General features: G+C 42.7%; 1 protein-coding gene across 2 annotated transcripts in view; it reads left to right on the top strand.

The window, feature by feature from the left end:
• Nucleotides 1–14,195, top strand: part of IGF2R (insulin like growth factor 2 receptor) — a 96,829-nt gene that overhangs the window by 9,239 nt on the left and 73,395 nt on the right. For both annotated transcript variants that reach the window (XM_075924562.1, XM_075924563.1), the window contains exon 2: nucleotides 6,387–6,520. In XM_075924562.1, coding sequence (XP_075780677.1) covers nucleotides 6,387–6,520 — 134 coding nt within the window. The remainder of the gene's footprint in view (nucleotides 1–6,386; nucleotides 6,521–14,195) is intronic.

A 14,195-nucleotide genomic window follows, 5' to 3' on the forward strand; every position in this document is an offset into this window, starting at 1 on the left:
ACCCGTCAGCACCCCAGCTGCTCTGCCCCAGGCGTCCCCAAGAGCAGCTGGGGTGCTGACGGATTGGTCTCGCGGCGCCAAGGTTCGGCGCTACCGGACCAACCCGGCAGCACTCCAGCTGCTCTGCTGCAGGCGTCCCCCATTCAGCCGCTGCTGAAACTGACCAGCAGCGGCTGAATCAGGGGCTCCTGGGGCAGAGCCGGACTATCAGAAGGAAGGGCTATCAGGGGGTCTGGGGTAGCATCCCCCCACCCCACCCAGACATCTCATAGCCCCCCCTTCTGATAGTCCGGCATATCTGATAATCCGGCACCCCCTGGGTCCTAACGGTGCCGGATTATCGGAAGTTTACTGTACTTTCTTTGTGGGTAGCTTGCTTACTGTCACCTAATAATCCAAAGTGGTTGGCTGATAAACTGCAAAATTATATATAAGAATTTAACAGCTACAGAAAACGTGCTGAGATGGATGCTGTTTTCTGCTGCACCTAATTGTAAGTTCTGTTTCTATTATAGGCTGTGGAAAAACTACAAATGTAACTTGTACATTTCTCCAATGCTAACTGATCTCATGGCAAAGGTCTGGGTATAGCAAGTTTCTAGATCAGTTTAACTTTTGGCCTGTCTCTAGCTGGAACTCTGGAATCACCTCTCCTTCTCACTGGTCCTATCAGACCTTACAAACGGCTGGGTTTGATCTGGGTTTGATCTTAGCTTGATCTGGTCATGTGGCTCAAGGAGCTGTTCAAAGCTAGGAAAACTAGAAGGAAAATTTTCACGGTAGGAGAGCGGTGTATAGAACAGCTCTTCTCCCTTGTCCAGAGTCTTCACAGGAACCTTAAACACACAGTGTGATGTTCTCTGCAGTTCAGCTGTAGTGATCTGCATTGCTTGTTCCTGGTGCTCTGTTAGTCTGCTTGGGCAGACTGTAGTAATGAAGGGACGCTTCTTATGGAGAAGCAGTCTTCCTTTCCAAATCATGTTCTCTAGCTTTGTCAGACTAAATTCATGGTTTTCACTAGCTGCTTTTTCATAACAGATTTTTACCTAGAACAGTTATGGCTAAACATTTCATACTGGCTTGAAGGGTCCTTTTCAGCTTAAATCATGTCTTTGAATTTTTTTTAAGTGGCGAGTCTTGTGACTGTTAAGGCTAGTATAATATGAACATGTAGAGGAAAAAATCTCTCATGGGAGTTAGGAGTTTATCTTGGGTATCTGACTGCACTCTGGATACTGTTCAAATTCTTCCCCAGTTTGCATCTTTCACACAGAAGAGAGACACAACCTTTTCAAAGAAGACGATTGTGAAGTCGCAAAATAAGCTTGGGACAGATTTAGTGTTGAAAAGTACTTGTCATTTCTGCAAAGTTACTGAATTTCAAAATATTTCGACACAACAAATACTTTCAGGGGAATCCTAGAGGAAAAGACCCTCTCCCTCCCACTTGCAAAACATCTTCCTGGGTTTAACGGTTTGTTGTTGCATTGCTATACATTCTAGTCCCCTTCCAGCTTATTTCCCTTCTGCCTTCCTTCTGAGGGACCTTGCCTAGGCAGAATGAGTGGCTTATTGAAGATTGGCTTTTTTGAGCAGCCATAGGACGAGTCCATGTAGTTTTCAACCCATGTTGTGGTAACATGCAGAGAGGTGTAACTGAGTTGATAAATATGTATATTTATCAAAAACCTCAGGCAAAGATGGAGCAAAAGTTGTAAACCTGCTGCAGTGTCAGGGGAAAATAGTAGTAGAATATTAATAGAATGTTGCAGCGTTTAAATTAAAAATACGAGTAGTTGGAAAAGGTGTTGCAACTTAAATCAAAACCCAGACTTCTTAATTGTCTCCTCATAATCTCCTCCCTCATGCACTTCTAATCATAATTATATGCTGATATTCTTTCAGTTTCCTAGTGACAGTATATCGAACCATAGTTGAGATTAGAATGTGCATCATGTCCACTCCCAGCACGTGTGCTGCTGACAGACCCAGAGAACAGCCTCCAGTTCACCCTCTTTGAGGCGGTGTGCACTGGGGATGGGGAAACCAGACGATCTGTTCCTAATTCTGTTGCAACTGAGCCATGTGGCATTGGGCAAACTCAGATATTTCAGCATGCTTTAGTAGCCAGCTGATTTATTTCAAGTAGGATGTGCCACATAAATTCAAGAATTTTATGTATCCAGATCCCATCTTGCTTCCTTAATAACATGCTTCCCTCACATCAGATTGATTTTTATAGTTGCTTTAACACTTTACTATTTGCAGTAAATGAGCTCCCTTCCAGCTGCAGGCGCTTTGGCTTTCATGTATTGTGCTTCGTAAGTGGATGCGCCATAAGACGAACATAGCCGAAAGTGAGCTTTCAAAGTATAGGAATGGGGGATAAGATTTCCTGAGCAAATCAGACGTGACATAGCGGTAGGATTTTTCCATAAGGGCATACTTGCCATCAGTGTGTGTTGGCACAAAGTGCCAGGCTTGCAACAGCAGAGGGTAAGATTGATTGGGGATATTAACTGCTTCCAGTCTTTTAAGTGTGGCTCTTTAAAATTGGACCATAACTGCATTTCTTGCTGTTCAGATTTATGCTTTTTTGGAAGGCTTTGGCAAGCTATAAAGATCAGTTTTTGTTACTCCTTGATTTGGTATTTCTGGTACGGCCATATCTCTAAGGCTTATGTAAGGGACAGTTCATCTTGCAGTCTTTTAAAAGTTGTCTTTAAATTTAAAGTTTTAAAAATGATTTCTGTAAAATGTTTAACAACTGAGGGAGTACTTCACAAACCATAAAAACAAAACTTCAGTCCTATGACCTTTGCTGTTGAATACATACACACTTGTGGATTGACTTTATATTTTTTTAAAAGCGTACGGATGTGGAACTCTAGCAGGATGTTGAGAGCCTAGAGAATAGAGGCTCATTACCACTTCAGAAAAGAGAGGCTGGCGTGGTTTGGTAGCTAGTAAGGCAATGAATACCACGTGTTGGGGGCCTTTACGGTTACATGAGTAGATGGATGTGTGTCTAACTTTCCAGTAGTTGTCTGTTGCCAATGAGCTGTACAAAACTGAAAGGTCATGTTTGTCAGAACAAATTCACATGGGATAAATGACTTTCGGTCAGTGCACGTTACAGGCTATATGAAAATCTTGACACTTGGAATGATTTTAACAGACTGATAACTTTAGGCCTTGGCTTAGCTTGTCAGTTTGAAATGTAACTTGAAATTAGGGGTCTGCTTTTAATTTACTTAAATCAGATATATGTCTTATTATTTTCCCCTAAAAATCAATTTTTATCCATGCTAGGCAAGACTGATACAATTTAAAACATTCTTGATTTCAGTGGAACTGCATTTTCAGATGGGAAAATTTTCCAACTAGTGATAACCCTTAGTCTCTCTTCCTGTCTCCTATGTCAATTTTTTTAGTTTTTACTTCTGCTTCACTTAAAATAGTTTTTTTTTAAATTTAATTAGGTTTCCTCTGGCATGGTCTAACTCCTTTCTCTTTTTCCATTGCTTGGATTTTTACATTATAACTTTTTTACTCTTTGCTACTGTGGATTGGAGTGCATTCTTCTCCACCTCAGTGATAATTACTTTGAAGTATGCATGTACCTATGTGGCTAAAAATTAGACTGTTTACAGGAAAGGGGACATGCCTATGAAATAGACATTGGATTCCTTAACCAACCCATTGGTTTGCTAGTGACACCAGCTTTTCTTGCCTGATACTGAGTAGTAAGTTAGTAATTAAAAGATGATCTACTTGTAAGTGTTGGTGGTAGGAAAGCAAGTAATGTATGAAAAGTTGTTTAACATTTTGAGTTTGCAGATGGCTCTACACCTACCTATAACTTTTCCCAAGCAGCAGCAGGTGAGACTAAGAAAACTGGTCTGTTTTCTTGGTGCAGTCAAGACCCTGTGAGTAGCAGTGAAATTGTCAAACTGCTTATCAATTTGGTTTGCTGTCTCTTGGTAAAGTGAGGACTTGGGGCAGTGGTCTCCAACCTTCCTAAGCGTAAGATCACTTTTTTAGTTTAAGTGCAATCCAAGATCTTCCTCGTATCCAAATATCCAATACCTTTGCCCTGCCTCCTTTGTGCCCCTTCTCTAAGGCCCCACCCCTGCTAACTCCATATTCCCTCCCTCCCCCCCATCCTCTCACTTCCCTCAGGCTGGGGCAGAGGGTTGGGGTGCAGGCTCTGGTCTTGGGTTAAGGGATTGGTGCGTGAGAGGAGCATGGGGCAGGCAGTTGGGTTGCAGGAAGAGGGTTCTAGATGCAGGCTCTGGACGGGTATTTGTATGCAGGAGTGCTCGCGGCTAGCACAAGTGCTTGGAGTGCAAGAGGGGGTTCATGACTGGGGTGGGGTTTGGGGCATGGGCTCCAGCTGGGCACTGCTTACCTCTGGGGGCTCCTGGGTAGTGGTGCAGTGGGGCTAAGATAGGCTCACCCCTGTCCTGGCCTTGCACCATTCCCAGAAAACAACCAACAAACTCCATCCCAAGTCCTGTTGTGTCCCCTTTCTGCTCTGTGGAGATTGGGCATCTTGACATCAGCATCCTCCCCTGCCTCACACAGGATGCAGGAGGCTCCTGAGGCCGGGAGGTCAGTTCCAAGGCAAAGGGCAGGAGATGTGCAGCAGTGAGGAAAGGGGCAGGTGAAGTTTCAGCACTTGATAGTCTCTTGGCCAAACTGGTCAGGTTTACTTGTCAGAGGCTTCAAGATCTACTAGTAGATCCTGATCTACTTTTTGGTGCCCAGTGACTTAGGGCATGTCTATATAGCAAGTTAGTATGCTGCAAGCTAGAAGTAAATCTATAGCACTGCTGTATGTCATGCCCTGACAGTCTGCATGGATCCCGCTATGATGTATTGAAAGTTCCCTAGTTAGTACACTTAGACTTGTTTTAAACAGTAATGTAAGCCCCATGACTGCTTCAAAAAAGGATAAGCTGGGGTGGCTTTTCATACGCTTTAGTGATGTAGATAGAAGATCTTCACAGAGAGAGGACTAAAAAAAAATCCTTAGGGTGGGACAGTTTCTGAACTTCTCTTGTTCTCCTCTCTTCCTGGTCCTACCAGTCAGCCTTCAGTGTGGAATAAGTGTGGAATCTTCCCATTCTATTCTCATTGTGGGCAGGGGAATCATGGCTTCTAAAGATTAAAACTCCTGCAAAACTAGAGATTGGTACAAGAGTTGAGCCCCTGAAGCAGCATCCATTGCACTTTGGTAAAAATCCCAGTAGCTGGACCAGATTGCTGGGATTCTCATGGTGTTGACCTTGATTTTCATTGGTAGGGCTAGCAACTGTCTGATAAATGTCTTCAACCATGATGGAGGGGGATAGCTCAGTGGTTTGAGCATTGGCCTGCTAAACCCAGGGTTGTGAGTTCAGTCCTTGAAGAGGCCATTTAGGGATCTGGGGCAAAATCTGTCAGGGATGGTACTTGGTCCTGCTGTGAAGGCAGGGGACTGGACTCGATGACCTTTCAAGGTCCCTTCCAGTTCTAGGAGATAGGCATCTCCATTCATTTCAACTGTAGAAACTAAAAAGGGGGTAGGTGTGGGAAAGAGCTAATGTGCCTCTACATATACACTGAGTGACATAAGTGCTCTAATGCCACAGTGATCATTCATGAGAAATATCTGCACCAGATCAAACTTCCAGTGCTGGCCATTCCTTTGAATGTGGTAGTGGTTTGTTCAGTCTGAATTCTTAAAGCTTCAAGTGGAAAGTTTTTGTATGTGTGTGCGGGGGAGGAGGGGAGAATGACGGGGCAGTCTGATGGTGTTACAAGTGATCATCTCTGTTGGGGAAACATTTTCTCATTCTGCTTACATTTTCCCCCTTAATTTTACTTCATTTTCATAGCTTCACTCTGTTCTTGGGTAAATGGCTATCCATTCACTGTTAAAATGAGACGAAATATTGTGTATCCTTCAGTTCTTTTTGTCTAACCACACTATATTAGTACTAAGTCTTTCCTTCATAAACATCTCTCTCAAGCTCCTGTCATTTTTCTGACTCTCATCTGAATTTTCTGTCAACTTGGTAGTGTAGAACGGCCAGTTTTTTAAAGCAAAATTTACTAGATTTACTGATAGCAAAGATAGCTGGTGAGTTGGAAGCATTTTTAGTTAGTAGTAAAGCAGCTAAATGTCTTCCTGGGTTTTTCCCCCTGGGTCCATAACATGAAGGAATTCTTATACTGCATCAATTCAGGTTTTAGAATTGGGATTCCAGTGTTATGGAGATTATGGCATTGTCTGCTTAGCTTTGGTTAGATCTGATATTTCATGGATGGGTGTTTGATCTTGAGTAAATGGTTGCAAATGTATGTGTTAACTGACAGACTTTCTTTTGTTTTTGTTTCAGTTATACATGGGAAGCGATTGATACTGATAAACATGTGCGTTATAAAATAAATCCCTGTGGTGGTATTCAAGAGTGTGATGGATCAAGTGCAATCTGTGCATATGACCTGAATAAAAACGTCTATGAGTCAGTAGGTAAGTTAATGTTTTGTTTCTTACAGCATCAACTTCCAAAATAGCGGTTTCCAGCATGTTTGCTGTCGCTTAGAGCTAGATTTCCTTATGCGTGTTAGCCGCATCAGTGTTTTTTAAAATACAGAATAAAATTTGAAGACAAGACTTCTACTTCTGCACACTCTATAGTTTTGCAAGAGTTTATCGCAGGGGTGGGCAATAATTTTTTACCTGGGGCCACTTCAGAAATTTTTGAAGTGGCCCCGGACTGCACCGGAAAGGGTGGAGCCACAAGTGGAAGGGGTGTGGCCAGGATAATTCCCTGCTTTCCCACCCTCAGGCTCTAATTCGTCTGGGAGCAGCACGGCTTCTGCTGGCTGGATCAACCTGCTTAGTGAGCCAGATCCGGCCTGTGGAGGCCTTTTTGCCCACCCCTGGCTTACAGCAATTTATAGCTTCCAAGGCCAGAAATGGTCACTTTCATCATCTAGTCGATTTCCAATGTGATAGTGGTCCTACACTTTTCTAAAATTCCTCCTGAACTAGAGTGTATCTTTATAAAAAAAACAAAACAAAACCCCAATCTTAGTCTTTTTAAAATCCTCATCTAAAGAGGAATAGTAACAGCTAAGTGAAATACATTAACATAGTACATGTATGGAACTATAGAACAACATAAATGGAATATATGCTTGTTGGTTGAACTATGGTTTTCATGTAAAAAAACAATCCTGGATTAATTGGTTAACAATAGCTCATGGGGAAAATGGTCTCTCATTAGAGACCCATAGTTACCTATGTGCCATGCAAACATGGTGTCTCCTCACTACTTCTGTTGCTGAAAATTATTTATTGTGAAGAAATAATCCTGATATTTCAAGCTTCTGGTAATGAATATTTTTGTATTCTCCCCCCATTTTGGATTCTTTGCACACTGGGTAGGAATAGTGACTCTGGAGATCATGCGATTCAATTATTTTTCAGGTTTTTTGGTCATCACTGTGCATTTCGTTGGGTAATCTGACAAATCTGCTTCAGTATGTTTTTCCCTTTTGAAAACTAAGGACGCCTAAAACCCTGGATGGATGATGGCTTTGTAATAGCAAAAATAAAAAAATCTCATATTTGGGTCTTGGCAGTTTGTGCTTACATATAAAACAAAAGTGTGTGCTTCTAACTCTGCTATTTTGGAGAATTTGGTGACTACTTCCTTTTCTCCAGGGTTTTAGTTTTAACTGATGAAATAGACTTTTATATATAATTAATTGTGATGCATTTTCCAAGGTCTTTAAGAAATATTCAGCTCTTTAAAATATATTATGCTGCATGTGGTTTGTTTTCAGTCTACTTCTCAGTAACTGTAAATTAGGTTGGTAGATGACATGTAGCTTGTTTCAGTGCATGAGAGGGTCTAGGAGAGGTGATAAGTCTTCAGTAGAACAATTGCTAGACTCAGACTACTGTACCAGAGAGCTCAATTAGGTTTAAGTATACTCTTGATGGGTTAGGGGAGATCTGTCATCTGATAAAGACATTTTCACTTTCAGAAGTGATGGGTTTAAGTGACTAGCTTGTCCTCCTATAAAGGATCCTATCTTTAAGATGGGGGGGGGGAGGCGAAGGAGGGGAATTTGGGAGGGGTAAAGCCCCTTTAACATATCTCAAACAAGGCACCCAAAATTGCTAGACACTTTGGAAATTCTAGGCCTTGGTTCATGAACTCATACCATATGTACAATCAATCTGAAATATCAAGTTCTTTGGAATGGCTGCTTCTGTATCTCTTACCAGCAATTCACAGTAGTCAAGGACTAAGATAATGTTCATCTCCATACAGATTTAGATCAGCTTTATCTGAACACTTTGTATATCTATAATATCCCATATGATCTGGTAGAAAATTTTGAATCTTATATAAATCCCAGGTGACAGGTCAGCTAAACTTTTGTTCCTCAGATGTGCCAAAATTCATACTTCAGAGAGGATCTCAAAATGGCCAGAGTCTGATCTCTGTTCTAACACTTTTCTCTTTTACAATGAACTGCTTTTTAGTACTAAGGCTGCTTTGCAGAATTTGTTAAAATTGACTTGAGAGAGTCCTTATTCTTTATATTCCTGATGGTGAAGCCCAGGTTCTAGAGACCTAACTACTCAAAGTATAAGCGCATGTCGTGTGATGGGTTTGGAAAAGACACTATCTGAATCACAACAGATGACATGATTATTTCACTTGATACACAGCTTTAAGTGTCTTTTCCATTGATTTGATGTTAGTGTGGTAGAAGGAATTACACAGTAAGGGGAACCAATTAAAAATTCTAAAAGACCTTGTTTGTGAAGTAATTCTGTGCTAAATCTTAAAATGTCACTTCATGATTGAGGTACGTGAAGCTCCGGCTGGGTTGATTTAGTTGGTATTGGCCCTGCTTTGGGCAGGGGACTGGATTTGATGACCTCCTGAGGTCTCTTTCAGCCCTATGATTCTATACAGATTTTGTAGTTAAAGTAATGTGGTAATTTAAATAAAGCTACCTTTATGCATGTGATGGACCCAGCGGGGTCTGCACTGCCCCGGGGGGGGCTCTCTCCCTCCGGGGCCAGGAGGGCAGATAGGCAGCATGGGCAGCCGAGACCCAGCGCAGTGGAACGCGCACGGCCCTGCTGCATAGGAGGCAGGGTCAGACCCGGCTGTGGCACACAGGCCAGACGCCCGAGGGGCGTTCCGGCTATGTGGCTCAGGGAGAAGCGAGGGGTGGAGCTCCTGACCCCAGGCGCAGCGTCCTGGAGTGTGAGGATGCCAGGAGGGTGGGGCTTCCCTGCACGGCATCTCTCCCCGGGCCGCTTGAAAAGCGAACGGGCAAGCTGTCTAGGAGCAGCTCAGGAAGGTGAACATTCCGCCCTGTTGGAGGAACGAAGGAGCAACGCTGCAGCCTCCAGGGTACCGACCTGATGTGGCTGAAGACGCGGGAAGGGTGAGTGCCTGGGTCGGGTCTGCAGGCGGGTTAGCAAAGGACAAGGAATGGAAAAGCCTGGGACGGAGTGCTTCTGGTGCCCGTGGGCAGGTGTGTTTCGGGATCAACCCCGCCTGTCGTGGAGGGAACGTGCTAATCCCTCCACTCAGGGGTCCGGGCTGGGACCCGGTGGAGAGGGTGGGCTCGGGTCCCCCTCTCCCCGCTCTCAACCTATTCTACCTGCCCCAGTAGGCCAGAGCTCCCAGGAGTCGGGTGAATCTGCATGCGGATAGGACCCCAGAACCCTTATCTGGGACGTGGCATTGGGTCTGCTGAACCCCATTGCCGATCCGGCAACTGGTGATCGCACCTGCGAACTCCGCCACAAGGGATCGGACCCCGAGATACAAACCCCAATGGTGGGTCTGCTGAACCCCCTGCTCCAGTGAGAGCGGGCGCTTGCACCCAGTAAATCTGTGTCAATGCAAAATCAGGGTTGACTAGTTAAAAAGCCAAGGAATACAGAAGGTAAGGTTTCAATCCTAACTCGACCAAGTTTCACATAGCTACTACTCTTCCACTTTCATTGTGTGGCTTAAGATAATTGTTAAAGGCATGCAATAAAAGAGAGAGGATGTGTAATGTGGTTGAGTGAAGGAACTCAAACTTTTGAATTTCCTGACACTCTAGCAGCATGCTAAGACAAATATCAAGCTAACTAGTTATTTTGCTTCTAATATGATTTGCTAAAAACAGATGATGCTTATACATGTTTGGAAATAAAATACAGATCTGTTTTACTGAGTATCTGAATGGACTTCTAGTGGGGTTACTTCAAGCTTGGTTCATCAAGGTGCGTAAGCTTAGGCTTATGGCTTAAAGTTTCTGAGTAGTCCTGTTTCAGTGAGAATACTCCAAGTTGTGACTGAAATACCTTGATGAATGATGATACATGAGCTCAGCGAAATGGAAAGCTTTGTAAAAGTAGTGTCTGTCAAATCATTTGTACAGTGATCAGTTAGAATTGATACACTGAGGCTGCGTCTAGACTGGCATGATTTTCTGCAAATGCTTTTAACGGAAAAGTTTTTCCGTTAAAAGCATTTGTGGAAAAGAGCATCTAGATTGGCATGGATGCTTTTGCGCAAACGCACTTTTTGCGGAAAAGCGTCCGTGCCAATCTAGATACTGTTTTGCACAAGAAATCCCCGATTACCATTTTTGCCATCGGGGCTTTTTTGCGCAAAATGGTTCTCAGTTGTCTACACTGGCCCTCTTGCGGCTTTTGCGCAAGGAGGCTTTTTCCCAAGCGGGAGAGTCATTGTATTTGCACAAGAACACTCACGATCGTACATTAGATCGTCATTGTTCTTGCGCAAATTCAAGTGGCCAGTGTAGACAGTTGGCACGTTTTGCGGAAAAACTTGCCAGTCTAGACGCAGCCTGAAAGAAAGGTAGGTTGGGTGAAAGTGATCATGAAACCATAGAGTTCACAATTCTAAGGAAGGGTAGAAGTGAGAACCGCAAAATAGAGACAATGGACTTCAGGAAGATGGATTTTGGTAAGCTCAGAGAACTGATAGGTAAGGTCCCATGGAAATCAAGACTGAGGGGGGAAAAACAACTGAGGAGAGTTGGCAGTTTTTCAAAGGGACGTTGTTAAGGGCCCAAAAGCAAGCTATTCTGATGTGTTGGAAAGATAGAAAATACAGCAAAAGACCACCTTTGCTTAACCACGAGATCTTGAATGATCTAAAAATAAAAAACGAGTCCTATAAAAAATGGAAAGTAGGACAAATTACAAAGGATGAATATAGGCAAACCGCACAGGAATGCAGGGGCAAGATTAGAAAGGCAAAGACACAGAATGAGCTCAAACTAGCTACGGGAATAAAGGGAAACAAGAAAACATTTTATAAATACATTTAGAAGCAAGAGGAAGACCAAGGAGAGGGTAGGCCCACTGGTCAGTGAGGAGGGAGAAACAGTAACAGGAAACTTGGAAATGGCAGAGATGCTCAATGACTTCTTTGTTTCAGTCTTTACCGAGAAGTCTGTAGGAAAGCCTAACATAGTGAATGCTAGTGGAAAGGGGGTAACTTTAGAAGGTAAAATAAAAAAAGAACATGTTAAAAATCACCTAGAAAAGTTAGATGCCTGCAAGTCACCAGGGCCTGATGAAATGCATCCTAGAATACTCAGGGAGCTGATAAAGGAGGTATCTGAGCCTCTAGCTATCATCTTTGGAAAATCATGGGAGACAGGAGAGATTACAGAGGACTGGAAAAGGGCAAATATAGTGCCCATCTATAAAAAGGGAAATAAGAACAACCCAGGAAACTACAGACCAGTTAGTTTAACTTCTGTGCCAGGGAAGATAATGGAGCAAGTAATTAAGGAAATCACTTGTAAACACTTGGAAAGTGGCAAGGTGATAGGCAACAGCCAGCATGGATTTGTAAAGAACAAATTGTGTCAAACCAATCTGATAGCTTTCTTTAATAGGATAACAAGTCTTGTGGATAAGGGAGAAGCGGTGGATGTGGTATACCTAGACTTTAGTAAGGCATTTGATATGGTCTTGCATGATATTCTTATCAATAAACTAGGTAAATACAACTTAGATTGGGCTACTATAAGGTGGGTGCGTAACTGACTGGATAACCGTACTCAGAGAGTAGTTATTAATGGTTCACAATCCTGCTGGAAAGGCATAACAAGTGGGGTTCCGCAGGGGTCTGTTTTGGGACTGGCTTTGTTCAATATCTTCATCAACGATTTAGATATTGGTATAGAAAGTATGCTTATTAAGTTTGCAGATGATACCAAGCTGGGAGGGGTTGCGACTAATCTGGAGGATAGGGTCATAATTCAAAATTACCTGGACAAATTGGAGAAATGGTCTGAGATAAATAGGATGAAGTTTAATAAAGACAAATGCAAAGTGCTCCACTTAGGAAGGAACAATCAGTTTCACACATACAGAATGGGAAGCGACGGTCTGAGAAGGAGTATGGCAGAAAGGTATCTAGGGGTTATAGTGGACCACAAGTTAAATATGAGTCAGCAGTGTGATGCTGTTGCAAAGAAAGCAAACATGATTCTGGGATGCATTAACAGGTGTGGTGTGAGTAAGATACGAGAAGTCATTCTTCCGCTCTACTCTGCACTGGTTAGGCCTCAATTGGAGTATTGTGTCCAGTTCTGGGCACCGCATTTCAAGAAAGATGTGGAAAAATTGGAGAGGGTCTACATATTATTATTACATATTATTGGTAATAAAGGTTGTCTGTCAACTTTTAAGTTAAAAAAATATGAACAGGAACATAACACCAAGTATACATGCTGTGTCCAAATATATTTATAACTGATTTAGACCAACTGACATTAACTGAGATTTTACAATGTATTCATCTCAATACATATGGATTCGTTGGGGGCCATAAAAGAAAGATATTGCCAAATTACCTGTGGGGCCGTATTAAACCGGAACATGGGCCGCAATTGGCCCACGGGCCGGACTTTGGACATGCCTGGTCTAGACAGTATTTTGTCCTGCCATGAGAGCAGGGGTCTGGACTTGATAACCTCTCGAGGTCCATTCCAGTGCTAGTATTCTATGAAAACTTTTAAAAGCAAATTGTTCCTTTTCAGTTAATCCTTAGCTGTTGTCTCTATTGAACCTACATAGTGACTGTATATCTGGATTCTAATATTCATAAATCGACTGTCTTTCATGGTCTGAACTTGGCTGTGATCAGGCACTTGCAAAGAAAGCTTGAAAATGTTTTAGGTTTTGTGAGCGCATTACGGACTCACCAATACCACGAATGAGTTTGAGTACAATTAGAAGCGTGTAGGCTTTCAAGGAATAAAAAGGAAGAATTCAGCTAAGGCTGAAACGTCTATCTGGCCTGCATGATCTGTGTGTTATTTGAGCACTTAAGGTGTTCAGGACTAGCCAGAGAGAATTGAAGGCCTGGTTTCAGCCTTAATTCTGAACTTCCTTCTCTCCCTCTCTCATTCCCTCCCTCCCTCCTTTAAATATGGTAGATTTTAAGCAAATGATTAATATTAAACTGTTTGTGTTTCTTTCATAGTCAAAAAAAATGTGTAACGGTATATTGGTCATTTTTGTACAAGTATGTAGACATTACTACTCTACTACAAAGCATTCTAAGAGCTTGTCTCCACTTACCAGGATATTGATGCTGTGGAGATTGATCGCCCAGGGTTTGATTTAGCGAGTCTTGTAAGAATCCACTAAATCAACCGTTGATTGTGCCCCCGTTGACTCCGGTACTTCACTGGGTCGCGAGGAATAGGAAAAGTCAACAAAAGAGTTTTTCCTATTGAACTCCTGCAGTGGGGACACTGCAGTAATTCGACCCGAGGTGTGTTAATATCAGGTACACTATTCGTGTAGCTGGAGTTGTGTATCTTCCGTCAACTTTATCTCCTAGTGGAGACCTGGCCTAAGAATATATAGAGGTATACAGTAGAGAGGTAAGATTTACCCAAATAACGTAGGTGTCTAGCCTGAAAGGCTGCTAGTTTAAGGCCATGAGCTATGTACATAATGATTTAATGAGATTCTAATGGGCCTCTGTTTCTCTAGAGAGGAGATATATCTGAACCTAAGGTGAGGTTTGAGTATTCTTTTGAGTAGATAGGAGGAGGACTTTAGGTCCAGTGACAAGGAGCCTGTTCAAGGCATGTATGCAACTTTGGTTGTTCCTTCCCCC

This window comes from Pelodiscus sinensis, chromosome 3 (genome assembly GCF_049634645.1).
Source record: "Pelodiscus sinensis isolate JC-2024 chromosome 3, ASM4963464v1, whole genome shotgun sequence".
NCBI classification, from domain to species: Eukaryota; Metazoa; Chordata; order Testudines; family Trionychidae; genus Pelodiscus; species Pelodiscus sinensis.